The following is a 27,999-nucleotide window of genomic DNA, read 5'->3' on the forward strand; positions in this document are numbered from 1 at the left end:
AGTCATGTATCAACCCATTTTACTAATGGCTAACAATACATATCAGATTAATAACGGAAATTATGCCTAATATCTAATAATACAGTAGCACATATAAGATATGTTATGGAAGACAATAGCTTTAAGTAATGATTTACAGGAACACTATATGGACCGCATGTATCTTTCATCATGTCTTACATGACAACCACAGAATAGTTAGTTTCACATGTTGCACAATCCGATTTCAGCTAAGGTTTCCCACACTGGGCTATTCTCAGCAATGTATACTGTAGCCTGGAGAAGTCTGTCCAATATACTTTCAATGTGAGGTTTGCAGGTAGCCTGGAAAAGATAATATAATTTAGATTAAACTCTTTTTGATATGTACAGTCTTCTCTATATAAATTGACCTCATCTTGTAATTTTGCTGTGGCCTAGAGTAATGCTAGGACTACATGCTGCGTGACACAAATCAAATTTCCAGATTGCGACATTGAACGGAATTATTTCCTATGGTGTTGCGTCGCAAACGTGGTGCTGTCGATTTTTGGAATTCGCACGTGACGCATTTACCATAGAATTCAATGCAAGTGACGTGCCTTATCTGCAACTTGGCTGGTTTAATTGCAGCAACATCAGAGCTCTAAAATAGTCACACGACAGCAAGACGCATAAATGCTTTTAAGCAAAAAAGGAAGCGCACTGTAGCGCCAAACCGTGCAAACATGAAAAATGAATAATGAATCGCATTACTGCATTAGAAGTATGAAAAATTGAGAGTTTAGCGCATAAAATGGCCAAGTTATGTGTACCTGGAAGCCCCGTTAAGGCATTTCTCGGTTTCCAGGTCCCTATTCTATGCCAATCCTCACTAAGACTGTAGTCTGCATCTGAATGGGAGCCTATGAAAAATCCTCTGTTAGGACTGAAGTCTATATCTCTGTGGAGGGGAAATGGCCCTGGATTGATTAAAAACGCCTGCAGGTGGAGTGCTCATTCAGAAGGTAAATGAATACAAATTTCAAAAACTGACCGTCACATCCAAGCATAAGCATAGTGTGAACAGGTGCTTATCCACAGAGATATAGACTTCAGTCCTAACAGGATTTTTCATAGGCTCCCATTCAGATGGAGACTACAGTCTTAGTGAGGATTGGCATAGAATAGGGACCTGGAAAACGAGAAATGCCTTAACGGGGCTTCCAAGTACACATAACTTGGCCATTTTATGTGCTAAACTTTCTCAATTTTTCATACTTCTAATGCAGTAATGCCATTCATTATTCATTTTTCATGTTTGCATGGTTTGGCGCTACAGTGTTCTTCCTTTTTTGCTTGAATGTATAGGAGTTGGTGACTCTAGGTTAAGCACCTGTTCACACTATACTTATGCTTGGATGTGACGGTCAGTTTTTGAAGTTTGTATTCATTTACTTCTGACTGAGCACACCACCTGTTAGCTGCAGGTGTTTTTAATCAATCCAGGGCCATTTCCCCTCCACAGAGATATAGACTTCAGTCCTAACAGAGGATTTTTCATAGGCTCCCATTCAGATGCAGACTACAGTCTTAGTGAGGCTTGGCATAGAATAGGGACCTGGAAACCGAGAAATGCCTTAACGGGGCTTCCAGGTACACATAACTTGGCAATTTTATGCGCTAAACTTTCTCAATTTTTCATACTTCTAATGCAGTAATGCAATTCATTATTCATTTTTCATGTTTGCATGGTTTGGCGCTACAGTGTTCTTCCTTTTTTGCTTGAATGTATAGGAGTTGGTGACTCTAGGTTAAGCACCTGCTCACACTATGCTTATGCTTGGATGTGACTGTCAGTTTTTGAAACTTGCATAAATGCTTTTGTCACATAACTTTTCTGAAACTTTTGCGGTCACTGTGTAGCCCTAGTATTAACATTAATCTTTAATAAACAATTTAACAAGTTTTATAGATTAATTACCTGTCATTGTATATTTTCCCCAGAGGCAAGCACCTCTTTCTGTCAGTCATTCCTTGAGAATACACCATGTATTGTTTATGGAAGAGTCTAGTGTGTTGCCCTTTTTAGCTCAATATAAGACCTTCTACGAGATTTACTAGTCCTGCACAAAATCCAAAAATTTAGACACCCTTAGGGTGTGTTCCCTTGAAGAAATCTGCTCATTTTCCAACAGAGCAAAATCCTCAGTTACAGTAACAGCAGTATGTTTAAAGGGGCATTCTCAAGTGGTCTCTTGAGCCATTCGGAGCAATGCATTCTCCTTAGTTTCCTTACTTTCTGGGTTTATCAGGGCAGGTTTTCGTCCTTGTGTGACAGCTCTGGTGAAAAGAATTGCACTATAACCCCCAGCACAAGTTCTGCTCTCAGTGGCTTATTCTGGAGTGTATGCTGCTCTCACTATTATCTTACATGGAATATAAAAACAAAATGGAGGCAGCACAGCAGTTAAAGGTGAAAAAAGTGCTATTTAATAGCCCCAAATGGCGACATTTCGGCTAAAGATTGTAAGCCTTTTTTAAGGCTCACAGTCTTGAGCCGAAACTTCGCCATTTTTTATTTTCTAGATAGAGGTTTGTTCATTACCTTGGGGGCACAGCACCCTGGTACATGCCTCTGCCTGCTGCTTTTCATTTTTTTTTTTTTTCTCTTTATGTAATCTTACATGGAGATAACTGGGCGTTTGAACAAGCACTCAGCCTGACCAACAAAAGTAGAGGGATGTAATTAGGAGACCTGCTCTAAAAGCTGCGTGGCTGGTGACTTATCTTCTGAACAGTGATCCTGTTATAGGAGGGAGCAGGGGCATACGTAGAAGTCATGGGGCCCCAGAGCAGAAGTTCTATTTGCCCCAAAAAAACAAATTTGGCATGATCACGGAAGAACATATCTCACAACTTTGCAACTCTTACTTAAAGTAATTTTCCACCTATTGAAACCCCTAGATTGCCCTTTCAATGCCCCCATAAAGTATAACTATAGCGTCCTTCCCTCCCGAAACACAGTATGATAACCTGACAGTGAATTCTTCCACTGTACCCTCCACACGCAATATGATGACCCTACTGTATCCACCCCCCTCCTGGCAAAGTATGGTGACCCCAACAGTGTGATGTCAAATTGTGATTGCCACACAGTATAACAGTCTCCACACACCTCCGCACTGTAGAATTGTCCCAATAGCCCCCCAAACAGCATACTCACCTCTGCACATTATTTTGGACCCAACAAAAACATTCACACTTTATAATTGCATACATATAGTATAATAAGCCCCACATAATCCTCCAAACAATAGAATATTCCCTGACAGCCCTGTAGACCGCGTAATGCCCCCCACATACTCCTGCAAACAGTATAATGCTCCCCCACTTAGTTCTCCATACAGTATTATGGGCCTCACATGGCTCTCCATACAGTACTATAAGCACCACATAGTCCTCCATACATAAAAAAAATAGGTAAATACTCACCTCTCCCCGTTGCGCTCTGCTATGGTCTCTGCAGCGCGTCTTCTGACCCTCTGCACTGCTTGGCCCAGATGACGTGCTGTAGTGTTGTTATCACGCCCTCTGCACGGATGTCACAGAGATCAGACACAAAGGGGGAATGGTGGGATAAGGATCGTCCGCTGACTGCTCTGCCCTCCCATCATTGTTTTCAACTGTATCGGCAGTTGAAAGTACGAAGCAGGGAGGGTAGGGGGCCCTGTTCTGGCACCAGAGCCCCAGGACTCATGCGCCCCGTAGCGGCCGTGTGGCCTGCAACTGAGAGACTTGTGAGCAGCTGATTGCAGTAAAAAAAAATTGACTGGAGAGAGCTGACTGGGATGTTAAGAGTTAACTCCCCAGTTGGAATGTCACTACTGACCTCTCCACCAGAAAGAATGCATAGTAATTGCAGGGGAATAACCGCAGCTTAAAAAAAAAAAAGCAAGTCAATTGCTAACTTGCATATTTTTCAGGATGTCTATTTTAAAGAAATGTAATAACTCAAGAATACCCCTTTTATAATTTCACAAGTGTGGAAAAAAAAAATCTGCAGCGTAAATTGACTTGCACTCTGGTAGGTCAAGGTGCACCATAGCAATTTATGCAGCAAATTTCACCTTTTAATATGCTCAGTCTTGTGTGGACATACTCTTACAGTGTAGCCACATACTGCAGACCCTTTGAATGGAGTTGTTTATGATAAATGGTGGCAGTCTCCAAAATTTGTCCAACAAAAACTGCAGTGTTGGAATTTCTCTGTTAAAGTGAATTGAAGTTGTTGAAAAGGCAGAGGAAAGAAAGCAGGCTGCAAGTTTCTGCTTAATTTTAGTGTAGATTGTCTTGATTTATTTAATAGAAAGATATGAACTAGCTTACCTTAGCTATCGTTAATATCCTTTTAACAGTCTCCATGCTATTATGGGCAGGAATGATTTTTAAGTTACTTCCAAGAAACCTAAGCAGAGGGTGAGAGTTTTAATCCATTTATAAAATTAAAAATAGAAGTACGATCATTCTTTATTGCTTATGGATATGTATATGGATCTATGTTCAGTTGGTAAGAGCCATGTCTTTATGACAAAGTTATGCATCTTAAATATTTTCTTTGAGTCGAACAAAAGTGGATCAACATTTTTACTTTTTAGAAAATCTACATGAATGCAAAATGAGGCCATGTGTGACCTAGAACAGTGAGCTAAATTCTGGCTTAAATACACCAAATATTATCCCTCATACAAGGCCATAAAGCAAAAAACACAATATTGAACCAAAATAAAAATGCTTAACACATGGCCATATATCAAATAATAATCATAATCTTTATTGGAAAAAAAAAAACAAACTACAAAATTGATAAAAACATGAGGTAGTTGTCACAAATATAGAGAAAAGAAGGTGGGTATGTCTGGGATTGTTGACCTCATACACACTAAAACATACATATGAGTATACCTAGGAATATAGTGGTTTTATACTATTATGCACATACAGAGTCAAATATATTGTGCAATAAATTCATAGATTATCGTATCAATTTTACTGACCGATAAATTTTGCATAGTGCAAATGAGAGCACATACATTAAATTGTAAAGGAATCAAAGTTATATAAAAGCAAAGCTGCTATAGAATAATAATGTTCAAAAAATAGTGTGCCCCCAGTCACACAAAACAAGTGTGATTATATATCAAAAACCAATAACACAAGTCATAATGTCAGTCATGAAAACAAACCGCAAAAGCCATAATTAAATATACATAGGCATACAATGGAATAGTTGCCTAGAGAACACAGCCCAGGGGAACCCACCACACCCTGGCGCGTGTTTCACTATGAAATGCTTCGTCCATGGGTGGTTGGGTACTGGTATTTATGCAAGAAGGAGCCAATCATCCAAGACCCATTAATAATTCCCCTCCCATTCAACTAGTAGAACCGTTACCGCCGTTGTCATGACAATGCGGCTATAACAATATGGCCGAAGATGTTAAGAAACGTGTTACTTAGACACATGCTAAGCAGCTAAAGAGATACCGCCGTTGTCCTAGAGACGCGATCATGAGGGCTGGTCAGAAGGATCACTTCTGGTGATGACATGTTCCTGTTGCCATCGCATCAGGAAACACATCCGGTGATAGCGCTTGGACCCGGACACGTCACTTCTGGGAGCTACGTATTCATGTTGCCATCACAGCAAGATAAACGTCCGATGTCTGCGTATAACACCGGGTGCATCACTTCCGTCCATGACGTTACGGAGTTACCATCATTACGATGGCAAACATGCCATATTCCAGTGCATACGGCGGTGACGTACGACACCACGTGACCGGAAAAAGTTAAACATAGTAGCAACATCACCAGTGCGCAATATAGCGTTGTAAAGATGATAAGCAGCAATTAATAGGTAAGACCGAACCTCGCATTTAAAACAACTAAAGGAAAGGATAAAAAGAAAAAATTGGATATTAATAAATAGAAAATAACAATGTTAAAAAATATGGGTCTGCATCTGCTGGTGTAGTTCCACTGTGTGTTGTCAAGATCAACGTTGGCGCAGTCGTCTACCAGTAAATTTTAGAGAACTTCATGCTTCCCTCTGCTTTTTGGAGATGGAAATTTCTTTCTCCAGCAGGACTTGGCACCTGTCCACACTGCCAAAAGTACCAATACCTGGTTTACAAACAACAATATCACTGTACTTGATTGGGAAGCAAACTTGCCTGACCTTAACTCCATATTCTATGGGGTATTTTCAAGAGGAAGATGAGAGACACCAGACCCAACAATGCAGGCGAGCTGAAGGCTGCTATCAAAGCAACCTGGGCTTCCATAACACCTCAGCAGTGCCACAGGCTGATCGCCTCCATGTGATGCCGCATTGCTGCAGTAATTGATGCCAAAAGAGCCTCCACCAAGTATTGAGTGCATTTACTGAACATACATTTCAGTAGGCCAACATTTCAGATTTTAAAATCATTCTTTCAAGCTGGTGTTATAAAGTATTCTAATTTACTGAGATAATGACTTTTGGGTTTTCATTGGCTGTAAGCCATAATCATCAACACTAACAGAAATAAACACATGAAATAGATCCCTCTGTTTGTAATGACTCTATATAATGAGTTTCACTTTTTCTATTGAAGAAGTGAAGTAAATTAACTTTTTGATTATATTCTAGTTTTGTGAGAGGCACCTGTAAATCCTGCTACCAGATTCCCTTCCAGCAGTTTGAGTAGTCATGTGACTGATCATATACGATTTGCATAATCACAATCACGTGCTGACTAGATTACTAATCCTCTCAATGTTCATTCGAAAACTACAGTTCCTGCATCACCGTGAGAAGTGGGTTTAACTACTGTGTGTATATGTAGCTAGATATATACATGAATAGTAAATCACACAGAAAGCTGATACACAATAGCGCTGATATATATACACCACACACACACGAGACACTGCATAACAATAACCTAGAAGAATTGTTCCAATGATTGTTGCACCACTAGCAAACCCTCAGTCAGCTGCTGCACAAATCCAGAGAGTCATTTGAAATGTAAATGATCTACCTGAGCTGAATTCTGAACATTAGGTCCCGCTCCTCCTGTCCGTGGAGAGCTGCCACTATCACTAAAAAGCTGTTTCGATGAATAGATGTAAATTCTTGTACTTGCTCAAAGACTGCTTCTTTCTCACTGCCAAGGATCTCTTGAGCGTCTGCCAGCAAAAACGCTATGCCTTCAAAATAGAGAAATAAATGCTTGCCTATATTCAATGTAATTATAAGCTGCAGGTGGTGTAGAACATGCAATGACACAAAAGGGTCGTTACTTACCAGACTTACACTAGGAGCACAGATATTTATTTTACTCACTTATATAGCTCCATTAATTCCACAGAGCTTTACAGACATTATCGGCGCTGTCCCCATAGGGAATCTAGACTGCTAGCTCTAATCAGTATGCCTTTGGAGTATGGGATGAAAGCGGAGAACCCGGAGGAAGTCCACAGAAACACTGGGAGAACCACTCGGCCATCGTGCTGCATTAAGGAGGGACATGCTGTATTTGCCCATTAGCAGATGCAGAGCGCCTTATGCTGGTAAGACAGCAGCTTACAGGTGTAAAGGGCCTGTCACACTAAGCGATATCTCTAGCAATATCGCTATAACTTGTGACGTTATAGCGATATTGCTAGCGATATCGCTGTGTCTGATACTTACCTACGACCCGCTCCCCCGCTGCTTATCGCTGATCACGCGAGATCAGGCTGGACCGTTTCTCGTCGTCAGCTTCCTGTGGAGAGACGAGCAACGAGCGTGGAGCCGGGCGGGAGGACGCAGGATCGCCTAGTGTGACAGGTAAGTAGCGACCCCCATCTCCAGCGATGTCGCTGGTGAGATCTGCCTGTTTGGCAGCTCACTAGCGACCACTTGGCGATGCACCAGCGATCCTGACCGCGTCATATCGCTGGTCGGGATCGCTGGTGCATCGCTAAGTGTGACAGTACTTTAAGGAAGTAATTTCTAGTAATAGATTGAGCCATTTGGACAACCCTTTGCTATGTGCAACATGGGTGGCCTCCTAATTAATCAGCAAAACAGAGAATGACTCCCTGTCAGGAGCAAGTATGTATTTGCATGGCTTCACACATCCGAAATTTACGGTTTGAGCATGGATCACAATGTAGAGATTGACTGCAGGTCTCCTTCCCTGAACTCAACAGCCTCATATATGCCTTTAAGACTGTTGAGTTCAGGTTAGGAGACCGGTATCTAGTCCGGATCTGTTTTCAGAGTGTGAAACCCGTCTTTCATAGTAAATTATTTGGCACATTGCATATGCTCCAGAATTACCGGATCAATCTAGTGTCTTAACCAAAAGAAGAATATTTCTGATTAGCATATAATCTAATTTTCCAAATCTTTCCAATAATATGTAAAGGTCAAAGTATTCAATTTTATGAGAGTTTTTAATGGAAGAACATGTATTAGTCAGACTTAACATGAAAATCATGGGTGAAGAACGTTGAATATCTTACGATAATTGCATCCTGTCAATGTATCAAGTGAACAGTCAGTTTTTTAAATTGATGTGTTGGAAAAAAGAAAATTAGACAAGAGTAAGGATTTCACTGATTTTGACAAAGTTCAAACTGTCTCCAAAACTGCAGTTCATGTGAGGCTATGTGCACACGCTGCAGATTCTGCTGCGGTTCCGCAGCATTTTTGGCCATGCGGATCCACAGCAGTTCTGCAGACATGGTACAGTACCATGTTATCCTATGGGTTTTCAAAACCGCTATGCCCACGCTGCGGTTTTTTCCGCACGGTTTGGCTGCAGTTTACACACCGCAGCATGTCAATTCTTTCTGCGGATTCTGCAGCGGTTTTGCACCTGTTCCATTTTCCAGGTGTCAAACCGCAAGTCACTTTATCTGCGGTTTTACCTGCGGATCCACGCGGAAAAACCCGCAGGTGAATCCGCAGCGTGTGCACATAGCCTGAGGCATTCCCTGTATACAAGGATTAGTACATATTAAAAACAGACTAAAGGCCCTGTCACACTAAGCGAGATCGCTGCTGAGTCACTAGAACTGTGACGTTATAGCGATCTTACCAGCGAGATCGCTGTGTGTGACAGTGACCAGCGACCAGCCCCCCTGCCGGGTATCGCTGATCGTGCCCGGAATGTCTGGACATTTCTTTGGTCGCTCATGTCCCGCTGAGTTGCTTGTATCGTCACGTTTGACACCTAGCCTAACGACCTCGTTAGCGACTCAGAAGCAAGACAAGGCGGGGATTAGCGTTCCCGTTTCCACACCTACCTCGTCTCCGATTGGTGGTCACTACAGCGTCCTGATTGGCGGGCTTCCTTTTAAAAGAAGCTAACAAAGTTGCGCTTCACTTTTTTGTTCCTGACCCGGGTGTGTCCAAGTTGAGATCCTGTTTTTGTCCAACGGCTGCGACTCCATTTTGGATCATCTGCTTTTCCATCTTCGTTGCTTCTCTAGCCAGTTAATGGTAGGTATTTTTTGAATGAAATGGAGCGCTAGTACGTTACCTTCTTTTAAATGCACGGCCAATAAGGACGCGGTAGCATCCACCATTCAGAGCTGAGAGGGCGTGAGAAAGGGAGCGCAATCCACGCCTGTGTAAATACAGCGTCACACAGTACATAGTACATCCCTCATCGAGGTGTGAATCGTCAATGGAACATGCAATGTGACAGGGTCCCAACGACCACCGACATCGTTACAAAGGTCGCTATGACACACTAGATCGTTGCTCCGTCGTTGGGTAGATTGGACTGTCTGACATCTCAATAGCGACCACATAGCGATGTGGCAACGATCCCTGTCGTGTCGTATCGCTGTCGGGATCATTATAGCGTCGCTAGGTGTGACGGGACCTTAAGGAAAGACAATCAGTGAAGTCTACTAGGGCATCAGCACATAAGATTAACAGTGGGCACGAGAACAACTTGTCTGGTCTGAGAGGAGGTGTCAGAAAACAGTGCATTACAGCTTTCAGCTTATGGGATTGCATAGCCAAAGACTGGACGGCGTGCCTGTGATGGGAGCAGAACTTGGTCATGGAGCAATAGAAGAAAGCCTCATTTGATTAATCTGATTTTTTTTCTTTCACGTCATGTAAACAGCTTGGAAAAATGGTGCAGGATGCACCATGGAAAGCCATTCAGAAACAGTTTGCTTCATTTTGTCTTGTTCTTCAATGTGTTAAACTTATCTGCAAATTTACCACATCTCAATTTTATAAGTTTTCCAGCACATCCTTAATAATCCTAAATCCAGTCCATGGAGGATTCCCTACATGGTAATTTATAGGACTTAAAGGGAATTTGCAAGAGACAAAGTCTGATTATTTCTTTTTTCGTGTGGTTATGAATTTTGACCCAATACATGCCGTGTTTCTGAATGTATGTATCATCTGAGACATCACATTCATGTGGATAGAAGATTTTTCTACTACATACAGTGGAAGGAAAATGTTTGGACACCCCATGGTCAAAATCACTGTTATTGTGAACAGTTAAGCAAGTTGAAGATAAAATTTTCTCTAAAAGGCCTAAAGTTAAAGACACATTTCCTTTCTATTTTAGACAAAAAAAATAATCAAATTTTACATTTTAAAAATTACAAAGGAAAATGGGCCAATGCAAAGTTTGGGCACCCTTGGAGATTTGTGTGCTCAGATAACTTTGACCAAGGTTTCAGACCTTAATTAGCCTGTTAGTGTTATGGCTTGCTCACCATCATCGCCAGGTGATGCAAATATACCAGCTTTATAAAAACCCAGCTTCATCTATCCTTGTACCAAAACAGCAGCCTTGGGTTCTTCCAAGAAGCTCCCTAGAACTCGGGGATAATAAAAATGGGGCCCACAGAGCAGAGGAAGGCTATAAGAAGATAGAAAATTGTTTTCCAGTTGCCCTTTCCTCAGTTTGAAATGTAATTAAATGACATTCAACTGGAACGTCAAGATAAGATCTGCAAGACCAAGCAAAATTTCAGTGAGAGCTTCTCGTAGGATTGCTACAGATTAATTAAAACCCAGCTTGACTATAAAAGACTTTCAGAAAGATTTAAAAGACTCTGGAGTTGTGGTACATTGTTCTACTGTTCAGAGACACCTGCACAAATATGGTCTTCATGGAAGAGTCATCAGAAGAAAAACCTCTCCTGTGTCCTCACTATACAATTCAGCATCAGAAGTATGCAAAAGAACATCTAAAGCTGATGCATTTTGGAAACAAGTCTTGTGGACCAATGAAGTTAAAATAGAACTCTTTAGCCACTGATCAAAGGTATGTGTGGAGGAAAAAGGGGCAGAGAATTTCAGGAAAAGAACATATCGCCAACCATTAAACAATGGGGGTGGATCAATCCTGCTCTGGGGTTGTGTTGCAGCCAATGGCATGGGGAATATTTCATGAGTAGACGGAAGATTGGATTCAATGAAATTTCAACAAATTCTTCATGAAAATATCACACCATCAGTAAAAAAGCTGAAGTTGAAAAAAGGATAGCTTTTACAAATGGATAATGATCCTAAACACATGTAAAAATCAATAATAGACTACCTCAAAAGGTGCAAGCTGAAGGTTTTACAATGGCCCTCACAGTGCCCTGATCTGAACATCACTGAAAATCTGTGGCTAGATCTCAAAAGAGCAGTGCATGCAAGACGACCCAGGAATTTCACAGAACTGGAAGAATTTTCCAAGGAAGACTGACCGCGCTTAGTCCTGATCCTGCACCAGTTACCCCATACCTGTGGCTGTCCTATGTTCTTGTACCAGATCTGCTTATGTCTGATCCTGCACTTGCCTACCAGCCGTACACTCCTGCTAACCAGTTTCTGCCCCATCCTGCTTCTGTCCCCCTTGGGGGTCAGCTGCCACAGCTCCGTGGGTCCGTCCTTGAGAAGCACCTGGTGTCAATCTGGAGCCAAGACTAACTCCACCATCCGAGGCTTTAGCAAAGTCAAGTAGTCACATAGTTCGCCCCTCCAGACTCTCCCTGGACTGTGACACAGTGGTTCCACAACCACTTGTGTAACAAATATGCAGTGGCCTGCATATCTACTGCTCATGTGCAGTAGCATGCAAGAACAGGAGACTGCCAGACAGGAAGTGCAGCAAGTGAACAAACAAGCTCGCACTAGTGAAAGAATAGCAATCAGAAAATGCCCAAAACATGAAGTAAAGTAGGCAATTTTGAGAGATCTTAATTGTGGCATGTGTGAAGAATAGAATATCATATTATAAAGGTTTTAAAAAGTGTTGCAAATCCACTGTAAAGGACTTGCTTTAAATGCATTGGTCCCAGATTCAATAGAACATCAGAAATCATAAAAAACCCCAAATCTAAGGGTCAGAGCAGTTTTGACCGCACAAGGTAGAACTGTACAATGTTAGTCAGGTGGTTATAGCATTGACTGATCCCTTTTATGTCCCGCTAGCTAACTGTGTTTGAACATTGTTTGTGGTCTGCAAAGTAAATCTTGGACAAAATCTCTGCAATCAATAATATTCAAAAATAATATTATAATTATAATAATATTCAGCTATCACTAGTAACATACCGGAAAGGGGAAAAATTATAGATCCAGTTAGCACGGACTCTGAAAAACGAATTTTATGCTGTTGATTCCGCAAAGATGTAATCACCTCATGATCCTGGAGGAATATCAGAAACAAATTACAATATATATTTGTATGTGTGGATGAATATTTATGTATGTACACACCATACTGTACAAATGTTTTGGGCAGTTGTTGAAAAAATACAGCACTATTAAGAGTTCATTTTATTTTTTATCAAAGTGAATGAAAAAATAAATCCAAATCAATATGTGGTGCGACTGCGGTTTGTCTTTAAAGCAGCACAAATTCTAGGTACGTTTTTGCACACAGTTTTTGAAGGAACTTGGCAGGGAACTGGGTTGTTCAAAAGATCTTGGAAAACTAACCACAGATCTTATGTGAATATAGGGTATCACAAATCCTTTTGTCTCTTCATGTAATCCCAGACAGACTCCGGGATGTTGACATCAGGGCTCTGTGGGGGCCACATAATCACTTCCACGATCCTTACTGCACTTTACACTATAGTTCTCAATTATCTTGACTGTATGTCTGGTGTTTTTGTCCTGCTGAAGAATAATTTTAGAGCCAGTTCGATGCCTCCCTGATGGTATGGCATGAAAGATCAATATGCATTTATTTCTCAGCATTGAGGACTGTAGAACCAGTGGTTGGGCTAGGTAACATAGGCAGAAGATTCAACACATCATACTTTCATTTGAAATCGACATGAAAACAAGGCCAAGAAACACAAATGGTCAGCACATAATACGGAATGAGTAGTCAAAATGTAAAATATTATCCTGTAACAAAAGTCTGTTTGTTGAAGAGCTGTAGCGTGGTACAATAATTAGTGTCTTCAGGCAAAAGTGTAGAATGGTGGAGGTTCCTTGCAAGTTTGGGGCTGCATTTCCACAAATGTAGATGGGGATTTGGTAAGGATTAATGGTGTCCTCAATGCTGAGAAATACAGGGAGATGTTTATCCATCATGCAATACCTTCAGGGAGGAATTTAATTGGTTGCATGTTTGGGGTTGTTGTCCTGCTGCAGAATAAATTTGGAGAAGAAGAATATCCTTCAACATAAAGGACAATCCTGTAAGCAATAATATGGCCTCAACAGAGCCCTGATTCCAAAATGATCAAGTCCGTCGTGGATCGCATGAAGAGACAGAAGGATTTGCTCAAGCCAGCATAGAAGATCTGTGGTTAGTTCTCTAAGATGTTTGGAACATCCTCTCTATTTCCTGCCAAAACTATGTGCTGGAGTAGCCTGAAGAATTGATGTTGTTTTGCAGGATAGAAGGGTGGTCACACAAAATATTGATTTGTTTTAGATTTCTTTATTATTAATTCTCATTGCAACTTTGTTAAGAAGAGAAAACCATTTACATCTCTAATTTGAAACCATTCCTAATTTGTGGCACCGCAACTGCTGGTTCTACTACGGAGTTCACTTGGGATGAAGGCATAGGCTTCATATGGAGGATCCCGCTCCTCCTTCCTCTTTCTGAAGTCAAGTTCTGTCAGCCTTTTTAGCACATGTGTATTGCAAACCTCAAAAAAAATTAAGAAAAAAAGGAAGAAACCTAGTATGGTAGTTGTTGCTTTACTGCCATGCACTATGACGGATGAAAAATTTACGAATAATCATACAAAAAAAAAAATCACCTGTTCTTGCAAACTGTTGTAAACTCAGCTCAGATGATGAAATACTATTGTCAGCTTTACATTATTAAATGAACATGGGTTACTTCCTGATAATTTAATTCTTATAAGATTAGCAGCAAATTTAGACCTTTTTCCTCTAGGAATAATATATGGCTCCAGGCTGTGTAACTAATTTTCTATAAATTAATAGTCTGGTAATTTAGACTTGCAAACAATAGCAGGGCTTCTTATGACAAGTAATGAATTCCTGCTGGCTGGTGTATTATAGAAACTGCCCTATAATGGAAAGAAGAAATTCGCTTAGGTAGAAAACCTCAGAATTAGGTTCCTGTACCTGCAAAGAATTGCTCACGATCACAGTGGTGCTCCAATCCTCTGCCAGCTTTGCATCTTGAGGAGCCATCATTATTGTTGCAGCTTCTGGTTGCTGTGAGGATGATTAACTCAAAAACAGGAACAACTGAATGAATAAAAAATGATTGTATAGAACATAAAATATTTTGACTCTTATAAAATTGCTGTCAATACCTTTCTAACCCCTTCACCCCCAAGGGTGGTTTGTACGTTCATGACCGGGCCAATTTTTACAATTCTGACCACTGTCCCTTTATGAGGTCATAACTCTGGAACGCTTCCATGGATCCCGGTGATTCTGACATTGTTTTCTCGTGACATATTGTACTTCATGATAGTGGTAAAATTTCATTCAAATAACTTGTGTTTATTTGTGAAAAAAATGGAAATTTGGCGAAAATTTTGAAAATTTCGCAATTTTCCAACTTTCAATTTTTATGCCCTTAAATCACAGAGATACGGCACACAAAAAACTTGATAACTAACATTTCCCACATGTTTACTTTACATCAGCACAATTTTGGAACCAAAATTTTTTTTTGTTAGGAAGTTATAAGGGTTAAAAATTGACCAGCGATTTCTCATTTTTGCAACACCATTTTATTTTTAGGACCACATCACATTTGAAGCCACTTTGAGGGGTCTATGTGATAGAAAATACCCAAAAGTGACACCATTCTAAAAACTGCACCCCTTAAGGTGCTCAAAACCACATTCAAGAAGTTTATTAACCCTTTAGGTGCGTCACAGGAATTTTTTTAATATTTTAAAAAAAATGAACATCTAACTTTTTTTCACAAAAAAAATACTTCAGGTTCAATTTTTTTCATTTTACCAAGGGTAACAGGAGAAATTGGACTGCAAAAGTTATTGTGCAATTTGTCCTGAGTACGCTGATACCTGATATGTGGGGGGGAACCACTGTTTCGGCGCATGGCAGAGCTCAGAAGAGAAGGAGCGCCGTTTGACTTTTTCAATGCAAAATTGGCTGGAATTCAGATCGGACGTCATGTCACGTTTGGAGAGTCCCTGATGTACCTAAACAGTGGAAACGCCCCGCAAGTGACCCCATTTTGGAAACTAGACCCCCCAAGGAACTTATCTAGATATGTGTTGAGAACTTTGAACCCACAAGGGCTTCACAGAAGCTTATAATGTACAGCGGTACAATTAAAAAATCATATTTTTTCCACAAAAATGATCTTTTCACCCCTAATTTTTATTTTCCCAAGGGTAACAGGACCATAAAAGTTATTGTGCAATTTGTCCTGAGTACCCTGATACCCCACATGTGGGGGTAAACCACTATTTGGGTGCATGGTAGAGCTCGGAAGGAAAGCAGCGCCATTTGATGCTTTTGGCTGGAATTGAGATCGGACACCATGTCGCGATTGGAAAACCCCTGATGTACCGAAACAGTGGAAACCCCCCACAAATGACACCCTTTTGGAAACTAGACCCCCCAGGGAACTTATCTAGATGTGTGGTGAGAACTTTGAACCCCCAAGGGCTTCACAGAAGTTTATAACATACAGCCGTACAATTAAAAAATCATATTTTTTCCACAAAAATGATCTTTTCACCCTAAATTCTTATTTTTCCAAGGGTAACAGGACCCTAAAAGTTATTGTGCAATTTGTCCTGAGTACGCTGATACCCCACATGTGGGGGTAAACCACTATTTGGGCGCATGGCAGAGCTCGGAAAGGGAAGCAGCGCCATTTGACGTTTTTGGCTGGAATTGAGATCGGACACCATGTCGCGATTGGAAAACCCCTGATGTACCAAAACAGTGGAAACCCCCCACAAATGACACCATTTTGGAAACTAGACCCCCCAAGGAACTTATCTAGGTGTGTGGTGAGCACTTTGAACCCCCCAGTGCTTCACAGAAGTTTATAACGCCCGGGCGTGAAAATAAAAAATTCATATTTTTTCCACAAACATGATCTTTTAGTCACCAATTTTTTTTATTTTCCCAAGGGTACCAGGAGAAATTGGACCCCAAAATTTGTTGTCCAATTTGTCCTGAGTACGCTGATACCCCATATGTGGGAGAAAACTACTGTATGGGCACATGTCGGGGCTCGGAAGGGAAGTAGTGACGTTTTGGAATGCAGACTTTGATGGAATGGTCTGCGGGTGTCATGTTGCCTTTGGAGAGCCCCTAATGTACCTAAACAGTGGAAACCCCCCATAAATGACCCCATTTTGGAAACTAGACCCCCTAAGGAACTTATCTAGATGTGTGGTGAGCACTTTGAACCCCCAAGGGCTTCACATAAGTTTATAATGCCCGGGCATGAAAATAAAAAAATCGTATTTTTTCCACAAACATGATCAATTAGTCCCCAATTATTTTTTTTTTACCAAGGGTAACCGGAGAAATTGAACCCCAAAAGTTGTTGTCCAATTTTTCCTGAGTACGCTGACACCCCATATGTGGGAGAAAACTACTGTATGGGCACACGTCGGGGCTCGGAAGGGAAGTAGTGACATTTTGGAATGCAGACTTTGATGGAATGGTCTGCGGGTGTCATGTGCGTTTGGAGAGCCCCTGATGTACCTAAACTATTGAAACTCCCCACAAGTGACCCCATTTTGGACACTAGACCCCCCACGGAACTTATCTAGATGTGTTGTGAGCACTTTGAACCCCCAAGTGCTTCACAGAAGTTTATAACGCTCGGGCGTGAAAATAAAAAAATAATTTTTTTCCACAAAAATGATATTTTTGCCCCCAACTTTTTATTTTCCTAAGGGTAACAGGAGAAATTGGACCCCAAAAGTTGTTTGACAATTTGTCCTGAGTAGGCTGATACCCTACATGTGGGGGTAAAACACTGTTTGGGCGCATGGCAGAGCTTGGAAGGGAAGGAGCACCATTTGACTTTTTCAACTCAGAATTGGCTGGAATTGAGATCAGACGCCATGTTGCATTTGGAGAGCACCTGATGTGCCCAAACAGTGGAAACCCCCAATTCTAACTCCAACCCGAACCCCAACACACCCCTAACTCTAATCTCAGCCCTAACCCTAGCCCTAACCCTAGCCCTGGCCCTAACCCTAGCCCTAACCCTAATGGGAAAATGGAAATAAATACATTTTCTTTTAATTTTAATATTATTCCCTAACTAAGGGGGTGATAATGGGGGGTTTGATTTACTTTTTATGGCGGTTTTTATTTTTGGCAGCTGTCATACGCTAAAAGACGCTTTTTATTGTAAAAATAGTTTTTGCATCACCACATATTGAAAGCTATAATTTTTCGATATTTTGACCCACCGAGTCATGTGAGGTCTTATTTTTTGCGGGACGAGTTGACGTTTTTATTGATACCATTTTCGGGCACGTGACATTTTTTGATCGCTTTTTATTCCGATTTTTGGGACGCAGAATGAGCAAAAACCAGCCTTTCATGAATTTCTTTTGGGGGGGTGCGTTTACACCGTTCCGCGTGCGGTAAAATTGATAAAGCGGTTTTATTCTTCGGGTCAGTACGGTTACAGCGATACCTCATTTAGGTCATTTTTTTATGTTTTGGCGGTTTTATGCAATGAAAACTATTTTATATAAAAAATAATTATTTTTGCTTCGCTTTATTCTGCAAGCTATAACTTTTTTATTTTTTCGCTGATGATGCTGTGTTGTGGCTCGTTTTTTGCGGGACAAGATGACTTATTCAGCGGTACCATGGATATTTATATGCGTCTTTTTGATCGCGTGTTATTGCACTTTTTGTTTGGCGGCATGATAATAAATCATTATTTTTTTGCTTCGTTTTTTATTTTTATTTTTTAAGGGGTCCGCTAAAGGGGTTAACTAATGGGACAGTTTTATAGGGCGGGTCGTTACGGACGCGGTGATACCTATTATGTGTACTTTTTTATTTATTTTTTTTTTATTTCCAAAAAATGGATTTATTGGGGGATAATTATATTTGGCGATTTTTTTTTTTTAAATTATTTTAACACTTTTTTTTTAACTTTATTACATAGTCCCAGGTGGGATATCACTGTCCTGTGACAGATAGCTGATCGCGCTAGACGTACTATCCCGTCCATGAGCATAGGGGCCCGGGTCCCATGGATGGGATAGTACGTCTGATGTCAGAAAGGGGTTAAAGGGGAGTTTTCAGTTATAACAACATACTATGTATCAACAGGATAGGTGGGAATGTAACTGCTAAGTTCCCCACTGATCCCCAAATCAGGAAAATTGTGTCCTCTGTTTAAAGGGTGAGGCACTACTACTCTACGGAAAGTCTATGGGACTGACAGAATATAGCTCTTGGCAATGAAATGGTAGACACAATTCCCACATTCTTGTGATTGGCGGTAGTGTCAGAGGTCAGACCTAATGTAAGAGTGGTGGACTGTAGTCACATTCATACCCCCAGAAGCCTCCAATTGCGTCGTAATATAGTGTAAATAAGGGTATATGTGTGTAAATATAAAATATAGCTTTTGACACAAGGATATTGTAATGCATAATGTTGTGAAGGTGATCAGCCCAGCTACATAGTGTAGGAACAGATTTTGTTAAAGTTTTGGACTAGGTTATAGCGGGAGGTACAAGTCCCAGTTAAAAAAGGACTTCCGGGTAATTAGATAGGGAAGTACAGTAGGCTGCTGTTGTCAGCAAGGATCTATTGATCATGGCAATGGGAGGCCTTACTGGAATCTCTTGTGGACATTCTTGCAATGTCTGGAGCTCAGGGCTCAGTACAGGTACTATGGAGAGTGCCTTATCCTCTGGCGTACAGTGGACATGGAACCGCATAAAGGTAAGGCAACAGATCCCGGGTGTACTACGGGACTGCACGGGAAATCCCTGGGGCTGAAAGAACCATCAAAGGTAGGAATAGTCCAGGAGGAACAGAAGGCAATGCTGAAAACTTGCTGTGTTAAGAAAAAGAGAAAAAGTGGTGTGCCAGATACTGCGTGTTACAATATGATGAACTTGAACAGTCCAGTAAACTTGTTTGTTATAAAGAAACGGGTATCTCTTGATCTATGTGCGGTGGCTCCTGAAGATGGAGGTCCTGTGACAGCTTGCGGCCTACAAGCGAGTGTGATCCACCCCACACATGACAGCACATAGGGACTGGACATGATTTTCCTGTACAGTGCCAGGGAGTTATGGCTACCACCATTGGTCACTTTACACCTACCCTTACGTACAGGTGCATCTCACAAAATTAGAATATCATCAAAAAGTTCATTTAGTTCAGATCTTTAAAACAAAAAGTGAGACTCATTATATAGTCATTACAAACAGAGTGATCTATTTCAAGTGTTTATTTCTGTTAATATTGATGATTATGGCTTACAGCCAATAAAAACCTAAAAGTCATTATCTCAGTAAATTAGAATGCTTTATAACACTAGGTTGAAAAAATGATTTTAAAAATTGAAATGTTGGCCTACTGAAATGTATGTTCAGTAAATGCACTCAATACTTGGTAGGGGCTCCTTTTGCATCAATTACTGCATCAATGCGGCATGGCGGCGATCAGCATGTGGCACTGCTGAGGTGTTATGGAAGCCCAGGTTACTTTGATAGCAGCCTTCAGCTTGTCTGTATTGTTGGGTCTGGTGTCTCTCATCTTCCTCTTGACAATACCCCATAGATTCTCTATGGGGTTAAGGTCAGACGAGTTTGCTGGCCAATCAAGCACAGTGATACTATTGTTTTTAAACTAGAAATTGGTACTTTTGGCAGTGTGGACAGGTGCCAAGTTCTGCTGGAGAATGTGTCCACACTGCCAAAAGTACCAATGCCTGGTTTACAAACAGTATCAGTGTGCTTGATTTGCCAGCAAACTCGTCTGACCTTAACCCTATAGATGGGGTATTGTCAAGAAGATGAGACACCAGACCCAACAATGCAGACTAGCTGAATGCTGCTATCAAAGCAACCTGAACTTCTATAACACCTCAGCAGAGCCACAGACTGATCGCCTCCTTGCCATGCTGCATTGATGCAGTAATTGACGCAAAAGGAGGCCCGACCAAGTATTGAGTGCATTTACTGAACATTAGTGATAAGCGAGTGTGCTCGGGTGTTCGCCGATTATCTTGGGCGTGCTCGTAAATTATTTGTTTGGCGACAGGGGCCCGCAGGATGTTTCCCATGTGCTGTGTTGGTACCGCTTCATAGATGATATTTTGTTTTTGTGGGACGGTACTGTCGACCAGCTCGGGAATTTCATGAGGTCCCTGAATGACAACAAGTGTAACATTCATCTGACATATAAGTATGACGACAGAGGTGTGGATTTCTTGGACGTCCGCCTGGAGATCGACACAGATCGGCGCATCCAGATGGACGTTTTCAGGAAACCCACCTCTGTAAATTCTTTACTGCATGCATCTTCGGCCCATGATCCAGCCACGGTGAGGGCCATCCCGGTCGGACAGTTCCTTCGCATGCGACGCATCTGTTCCACCGATGATCGATTCGAGAGGCAAGCTCACGATCTGAGTGATCGTTTTATTAAGAGGGGCTACAGTCGTAGGTGTGTCAACAGCACACAGGGCGAGACACACCCCGCGTAGTGGTCTCCTACAATCAACTAAGAGGAGCGGCAGACAAGATAGAGATGGACTTATACGTTTTATCTCTACGTACAATCATGAATGGCGCAATATGCACGCCATTTTGCAAAAGCATTGGCCCATTTTGGAGACAGAACCAGGCCTGAGGGCCATCTTGGGGCACTCCCCTTCCATGACACCACGTCGCTCTAATAATCTGAGCGACCTCTTGGTACGGAGCCACTACGTGCCTACTCCTAAAAATCCCTTTGGATCGAATGGCCCGGTATGTGGATCTTTTTCGTGCGGACACTGCCTGGCTTGCGCCAATGTCCTGCGTTGCTCCACCTTCAGCTCCTCGGATGGTATGAGGGAATTTAAAATCAAAGAACGGATATCTTGTGGCACGTCAAATGTTATCTATTACGCCACCTGTCCGTGCCCTAAAATTTATGTGGGCCTAACCACGAGGGAGCTCAGGGTGCGAGTACGTGAACATGTGCGGGACATTGGTGCAGCCAGGACCGCACTTGATCCTACAGAACTTAAAACCATTCCCCGACATTTTCGGGGGCATCATAATTGTGATGCGGGGCTGCTAAAAATTAGGGGGATTGATGTGTTACACATGGGTATAAGGGGTGGAGACTACAAAAAAGTTCTCGGGCAAATGGAGGTCAAATGGATTGTCTGATTGGACACCATGAGCCCTAGAGGACTGAATGAGTCTTTAAGTTTTACCCCATTCTTATAATCCCTTATTTCACTTTGATATTTGTTCTCCTCCCCCCTTCTTCTTTTTCTTCCTCTTGGGTTAACGTGATATTCCCTTTTTCCTCCCTTTATGCCCGGACTTTGATATGATGGGATATGTGTGATACAGTTTTTCTTTCCTGTTTGTCGTGCCCGCATGACCCTTTATCTCCCATGCTGGTCAGCAGTGTTTGTTTTTAATTCCTTTTTGTTTTTATTCTTATTCACTTGTTTTTAAAATTTCTTTTTTCTATTTTCTCAGTTATCACTCAACGTGTCCCTGTTTGGTCTTGAATCAGCCCTATACAGTGGATCTGATGTACTACTTTCTACAATCAAGTATATCTATGGAAGCCTTTATAGATTCGTCAACTGGCAGCATGCTTTATTCATGTTATATTTACAGTCATATGTTAAAGTTTGGGCACCCCTATTAATGTTAACCTTTTTTCTTTATAACAATTTTGGTTTTTGCAACAGCTATTTCAGTTTCATATATCTAATAACTGATGTACTCAGTTACATTTCTGGATTCAAATGAGGTTTATTGTACTAACAGAAAATGTGCAATCTGCATTTAAACAAAATTTGACTGGTGCAAAAGTATGGGCACCTCAACATAAAAGTGACATTAATATTACGTAGATCCTCCTTTTGCAAAAATAACAGCCTCTAGTCGCTTCCTGTAGCTATTAATGAGTTCCTGGATCCTGGATGAAGGTATTTGTGACCATTCCTGTTTGATGGTCGCCGAGCATGGACAGCCCGCTTCAAATCATCCCACAGATGTTCAATGATATTCAGGTCTGGGGACTGGGATGGCCATTCCAGAACATTGTAATTGTTCCTCTGCATGAATGCCTGAGTAGATTTGGAGCGGTGTTTTGGATCATTGTCTTGCTGAAATATCCATCCCCTGCGTAACTTCAAGTTCGTCACTGATTCTTGCACATTATTGTCAAGAATCTGCTGATACTGAGTTGAATCCATGCGACCCTCAACTTTAACAAGATTCCTGGTGCCGGCATTGGCCACACAGCCCCAAAGCATGATGGAACCTCCACCAAATTTTACTGTGGGTAGCAAGTGTTTTTTAGCCTCCATGCATAACGGCTTTTTGTATGACCAAACAACTCAATCTTTGTTTCATCAGTCCACAGGACCTTCTTCCAAAATGTAACTGGCTTGTCCAAATGTGCCTTTGCATACCTCAGGCGACTCTGTTTGTGGCGTGCTTGCAGAAACGGCATCTTTTGCATCAATCTCCCATACAGCTTCTCCTTGTGCAAAGTGCGCTGTATTGTTGACTGATGCACAGCGACACCATCTGCAGCAAGATGATGCTGCAGGTCTTTGGAGGTGGTCTGTGGATTGTCCTTGACTGTTCTCACCATTCTTCTCTGCCTTTCTGTTATTTTTCTTGGCCTGCCACTTCTGGGCTTAACAAGAACTGTACCTGTGTTCTTCCATTTCCTTACTATGTTCCTCACAGTGGAAACTGACAGGTTAAATCTGAGACAACTTTTTGTATCCTTCCCCTGAAAAGCTATGTTGAATCTTTGTTTTCAGATCATTTGAGAGTTGTTTTGAGGAGCCCATGATGCCACTCTTCATAGGAGAATCAAATAGGAGAACTACTTGCAAGTGGCCACCTTAAATACCTTTTCTCATGATTTGATACACCTGGCTATGAAGTTCAAAGCTCAATGAGGTTACAAAACCAATTTAGTGCTTCAGGAAGTCAGTAAAAAGTAGTTAGGAGTGTTCAAATCAAGAAAATGATAAGGGTGCCAATACTTTTGCACCGGTCAAATTTTGTTTAAATGCAGATTGCACATTTTCTGTTAGTACAATAAACCTCATTTGAATCAAGAAATATAACTGAGTCCATCAGTTATTAGATATATGAAACTGAAATAGCTGTTGCAAAAACCAAAATTGTTATAAAAAAAGGTTAACATTAATAGGGGTGCCCACACTTTAACATATGACTCTATATATGTGGTTATTTGCCCCTCTGTTGATTGTACATTTTAATGAATCCATTTTATGGTGCGGCTCATATTTATTTGATGTACTTATTATTCCAATTTATACACATTGTACTGCTATATATTCTCCAAGGTGGTCTATTTACAAAACTTTCATGGTTTTTGATGCATTATGGGCAGCACGGTGGCTCAGTGATTAGCATTGCAGCGCTGGGGTCCTGGGTTCAAATCCCACCAAGGACAACATCTGCAAGGAGTTTGTATGTTCTCCCCGTGTTTGTGTGGGTTTCCTCCGGACACTCCGGTTTCCTCCCACACTCCAAAGACATACTGATAGGGCTCACAATCTAAATTCCCTATCGGGGACAGTGATGATAATGTGTGCAAACTGTAAAGCGCTGCGGAATATGTTAGCGCTATATAAAAATAAAGATTATTATGCATATTTATTATATTGCATGTGGTGCGGTGGCCTTTACCTATGTTGTATGCAGTACAGCACTGTGACACTGGGTTTATCTATATATCATTTTGGCTTCTCAGAGATTTCTGATTTTAGGTTATACACATCAGTTCCCATGATCCACTGATTATTCATGGCTGTGCGCATCGCCATGTTGTGTGTGGCTCCACGCCGTGGCCGGCGTCTTTCAGCACGGTGCGCTCTGCTCCGGGTTCCCCGGCGCGTGCGCACTGTGTGTGACGCCGTGCTACAGTGTAGGACCAGCAGACGCCGGTCATGTGACCGGGGTCAAGGGCTATTTGAAGGCCCTACTGGGACTCTCATAACTACCTTCCTCCTTGATAAAGCGGCGGGGGACGTCGTGAAACGCGCGTTGGAGGCCTCACTGCTGAACCTCCTCTCCTTCCCCTCCCGGGTAAGTTGCCCTATGGGTGTCTGTCTGCAGCTTCAGTATTTAACTAGCACTGGGCACATTTTTACCACTGTCGCTAGCAGGCAGTTCTTGTCTCCTATTCTGTGACCATTGTTGCAGCGATTTACCCCTTAGATGCTGATATGGCATCTTGATTTAGACAGGATATGTTTCCCATATGTGTGGCTTATTGGGTTTTCCATCCAGGGGAATGGGAGGGGTTGTTCGCATTTATTCATGAGCACTTCTTTGTTATTTGTCTTGAATTGTTGTAATCTAATAACAAAAAACTTTTGTATTTTTTATATATAACAATTGACTGCGTGCTCTTGTTTCTCCTGTTATTAGTGCTCGTAAATTATGTCTGACTCCCCGCAGCTGCATTATTTGCGGCTGCTACCCTGAATACATGCAGGGATTGCCGTTTTTTTTTTAGGGAATCCCTACATGTATTCAGGCTGTCTAGCAGCTGCAAATCATGCAGCAATGGGGACTCAGACATAATTTACGAACACACCCAAGATAATCGGAGAACACCCGAGCATGCTCAGAAAACTGGAGTAACGAGCACACTCGCTCATCACTACTGAACATACATTTCAGTAGGCCACCATTTTGGATTTTAAAATCATTTTTTCAAGCTGGTGTTATAAAGTATTCTAATTTTCTGAGATGACTTTTGGGTTTTTATTGGCTGTAAGCCATAATCAACATTAACAGAAATAAATGAAATGGATCACTCTGTAATGACTCTATATAATGAGTTATTTTTTGTATTCTAGAACTAAAATAAACTAACTTTTCGATATTCTAATTTTGTGAGATGCATGTGTAGTGGTTATAACTAACATCTCTCTTTAGGTGAAGATTTTGCAACAACTAATGTTGTGCGGTATTATTCACAACTCCTGTTTGTTTACTGTTAACGAGATCTATAGCTTTGTATGTAACCCCTTCTCATGTACAGCACCATGGAATTAATGGCGCTATATAAATAAATAATGATAACTCCTACAGCCTTTCTTAAAAGGGAACTGGTCACGTCCAAAAAAAAAAAAAAAATGCTAGTTACCTTCAGATATTGTGATATTCTGCTTCATTCATACCTGGCAGGCTTACTGGCAGACCAGCTACGGGAAGAAAAAGTTTTATGAAGTTATATTCTCTGTGCAGCACTTTGCTTTACTTCCATTGGGCTGTGCATGGAGAGGCTATATTCACCACAATGTGAGTGTGGCTGGAATTACTCCCCTGCACATGGAGTCAGCCTGTTTTGCACACACAAGTACAGCAGAGCAGGCTGTTAATCAGGGCACTGTTTAGTGAGTGATTACTATAACCGCTCCCTGGATCTCCCAGATAACGGGAAGCGAGATGCTGCAGGGAGAGTATATCTTTAAAAGCAAGACCAAAGTGGCTGCACTAGAGGATTTGTCCATTCACCATTAGGCCATGTGCACACATTGAGTATTTGTTGAGGTTTTTTTACCCCAGTATTTGTAAGACAAAACCAGGAGTGGAACGGTCAGGAGTGTGCATTTTTCACCCACTCCTGGTTTTAGCTTACAAATCCATAGGTAAAAAAACTAACCAAATACTGAATGTGGGCTAAGGGGTACTTCACACTAAGCGAGATCGCGATCGCTGATGCGTCACCGATTTTGTGACGCGCCAGCGATCTCGCTGTGTGTGGCACGCATCAGCGACCGCCCCCCCACCGGGTATCGCTGATCGGGCAGGAATGTCCTGGGCTATTTTTTGATCGTTGGTCTCCCGCTGGCCAGCACAGATCGCCGCGCATGGCAGCAGGAGACCAACGATCAGCGAGCTCCCAGCGTTGTAAGCAGATGCTGGGAGCTGGTAACCAGGGTAAATAGCGGGTAACTAAGCGCCCGCATCCCTTAGTTACCCTCTGTGTACCCTGGATACCAGCGTGCTCGTGCTGGTATCCAAGGTAAACAAAGGGGTAACTAAGCGCCGTGCACGCTTAGTTACCCGTTTACCCTGGTTACCAGCTCCCAGCATCTGCTTACAGGGCTGGGAGCTCGCTGATTGTTTGAAGACTTCCATTGAAGGAGAACTCACCACTTCTCTTGGCAGCCTGTTCATGTCATTGATCACCCTCACTGCCAAAAAGTTTTTTTCTAATATCTAATCTGTATCTTCTTCCTTTCATTTTCATTCATTCTTGTGTTTCCATGTATGTCATCTGAAACCAGGGATTCCCAGCCAGTATCCCATGCGGCTACTTGCCCAGCCTCAAAATGCGTAGCAGGCTGCGATCTGATGAGGCCAGGCACATTCAGCTTAAATGGCGTTTAGTGTCTGGCAAGCAACAGCCTTTTTATGTGAAGATTACTACTATATCTGCAGTTAATAGTAGTTATTGGAGGTTACAAGTTCACCTTAACGAAAAGAATGAAGCCATCTTCTCTCAATTTACAAAGCTTGGCCTGTAAGGGCTCAGACGCACATATGCACTATCCATGAGAGAAAAGAAAGCATTCAAACTAGGCCTCAAACAGATAGATAAAAAATTAAGAAAAAAAAAAAAATAGTATACATATAATCTCCTATTTGAATATTTTTAGGTGGCATTAGAAGCCTAATTCAACATGTCATTCCTGACAGGATCTCCATACAATGAGTACAGTATCTTGTCTGAAAATGGCATGATTATACACCACTTGGGTGACAGATGCTATTGGGAATACTACAAAAAAAAAAACAAAAAACCACGACAGGAAGCTAACATAGGCAAAACTAAACTCCATGACAATCCCTTTTCCACCTGAGGCGGCTAGAATATGAAAGGCAGTGAAAGGATTCCCTATATATTTCCAGTGCCGAACACTTGTCTAAGCCTGAAACATGTGGAATGTATGCTCCGTTTACCTCATACTAACCTGTATTATCAAGTACTATTTTCAAGGCTTTTTCTGTCAGCAGTGAGCAGTAGGCCTGGTTGCTATAGTAACTGCTGAGTTCAGTCACTGAACATGGCTTACAGCTAACTAAAACCACGTGTTCCCCCCTGTACTCAGCAATTTGTGGTAAACAGCGTGCAGTATTGCTGCATAGTACACAACCATGTACATAACACAATAGCAAGTTTATACAAAAGCATCCTGTATAATATATTTACACCCAGGTGCTATTAATATTGGACAGTCTAGGATCAATCGCTATTATATATAGAACAAGAATGTGGAAACCACAGAAATTTGCGACCAA

At 41.6% G+C, this 27,999-nt stretch overlaps 1 protein-coding gene across 1 annotated transcript; it reads right to left on the reverse strand.

Annotated features, from left to right (window-relative positions):
* Positions 1-2: 2 nt before the first annotated feature.
* CUNH1orf146 (chromosome unknown C1orf146 homolog) lies at positions 3-27,992 on the reverse strand. The gene is made up of 6 exons (XM_073571460.1): positions 27,672-27,992; positions 14,588-14,713; positions 12,581-12,674; positions 7,044-7,212; positions 4,348-4,426; positions 3-324 (listed from the first exon to the last, which is right to left on the reverse strand). Exons 2-6 carry the CDS (start codon positions 14,657-14,659, stop codon positions 205-207), a joined length of 534 nt encoding a protein of 177 aa, XP_073427561.1. The 5' UTR covers positions 14,660-14,713; positions 27,672-27,992; the 3' UTR covers positions 3-204.
* Between the last annotated feature and the right edge of the window lie 7 nt (positions 27,993-27,999).

The sequence above is a fragment of the Dendrobates tinctorius genome, unplaced genomic scaffold (genome assembly GCF_039654945.1).
Source record: "Dendrobates tinctorius isolate UK_male_01 unplaced genomic scaffold, ASM3965494v1 ptg000029l, whole genome shotgun sequence".
In the NCBI taxonomy this organism is placed as follows: Eukaryota; Metazoa; Chordata; class Amphibia; order Anura; family Dendrobatidae; genus Dendrobates; species Dendrobates tinctorius.

What these genes read in the sequence shown, in the direction of transcription:
- CUNH1orf146 (XM_073571460.1), bottom strand. Translation starts at nt 14,659, where the DNA reads ATGATGGCTCCTCAAGATGCAAAGCTGGCAGAGGATTGGAGCACCACT. An exon ending in TCGTGAGCAATTCTTTGCAG is followed by an intron (nt 12,675 to 14,587) that starts GTACAGGAACCT and finishes ATATTCCTCCAG; the next exon opens with GATCATGAGGTGATTACATC. An exon ending in GGATATTAACGATAGCTAAG is followed by an intron (nt 325 to 4,347) that starts GTAAGCTAGTTC and finishes TATCTTTTCCAG; the next exon opens with GCTACCTGCAAACCTCACAT.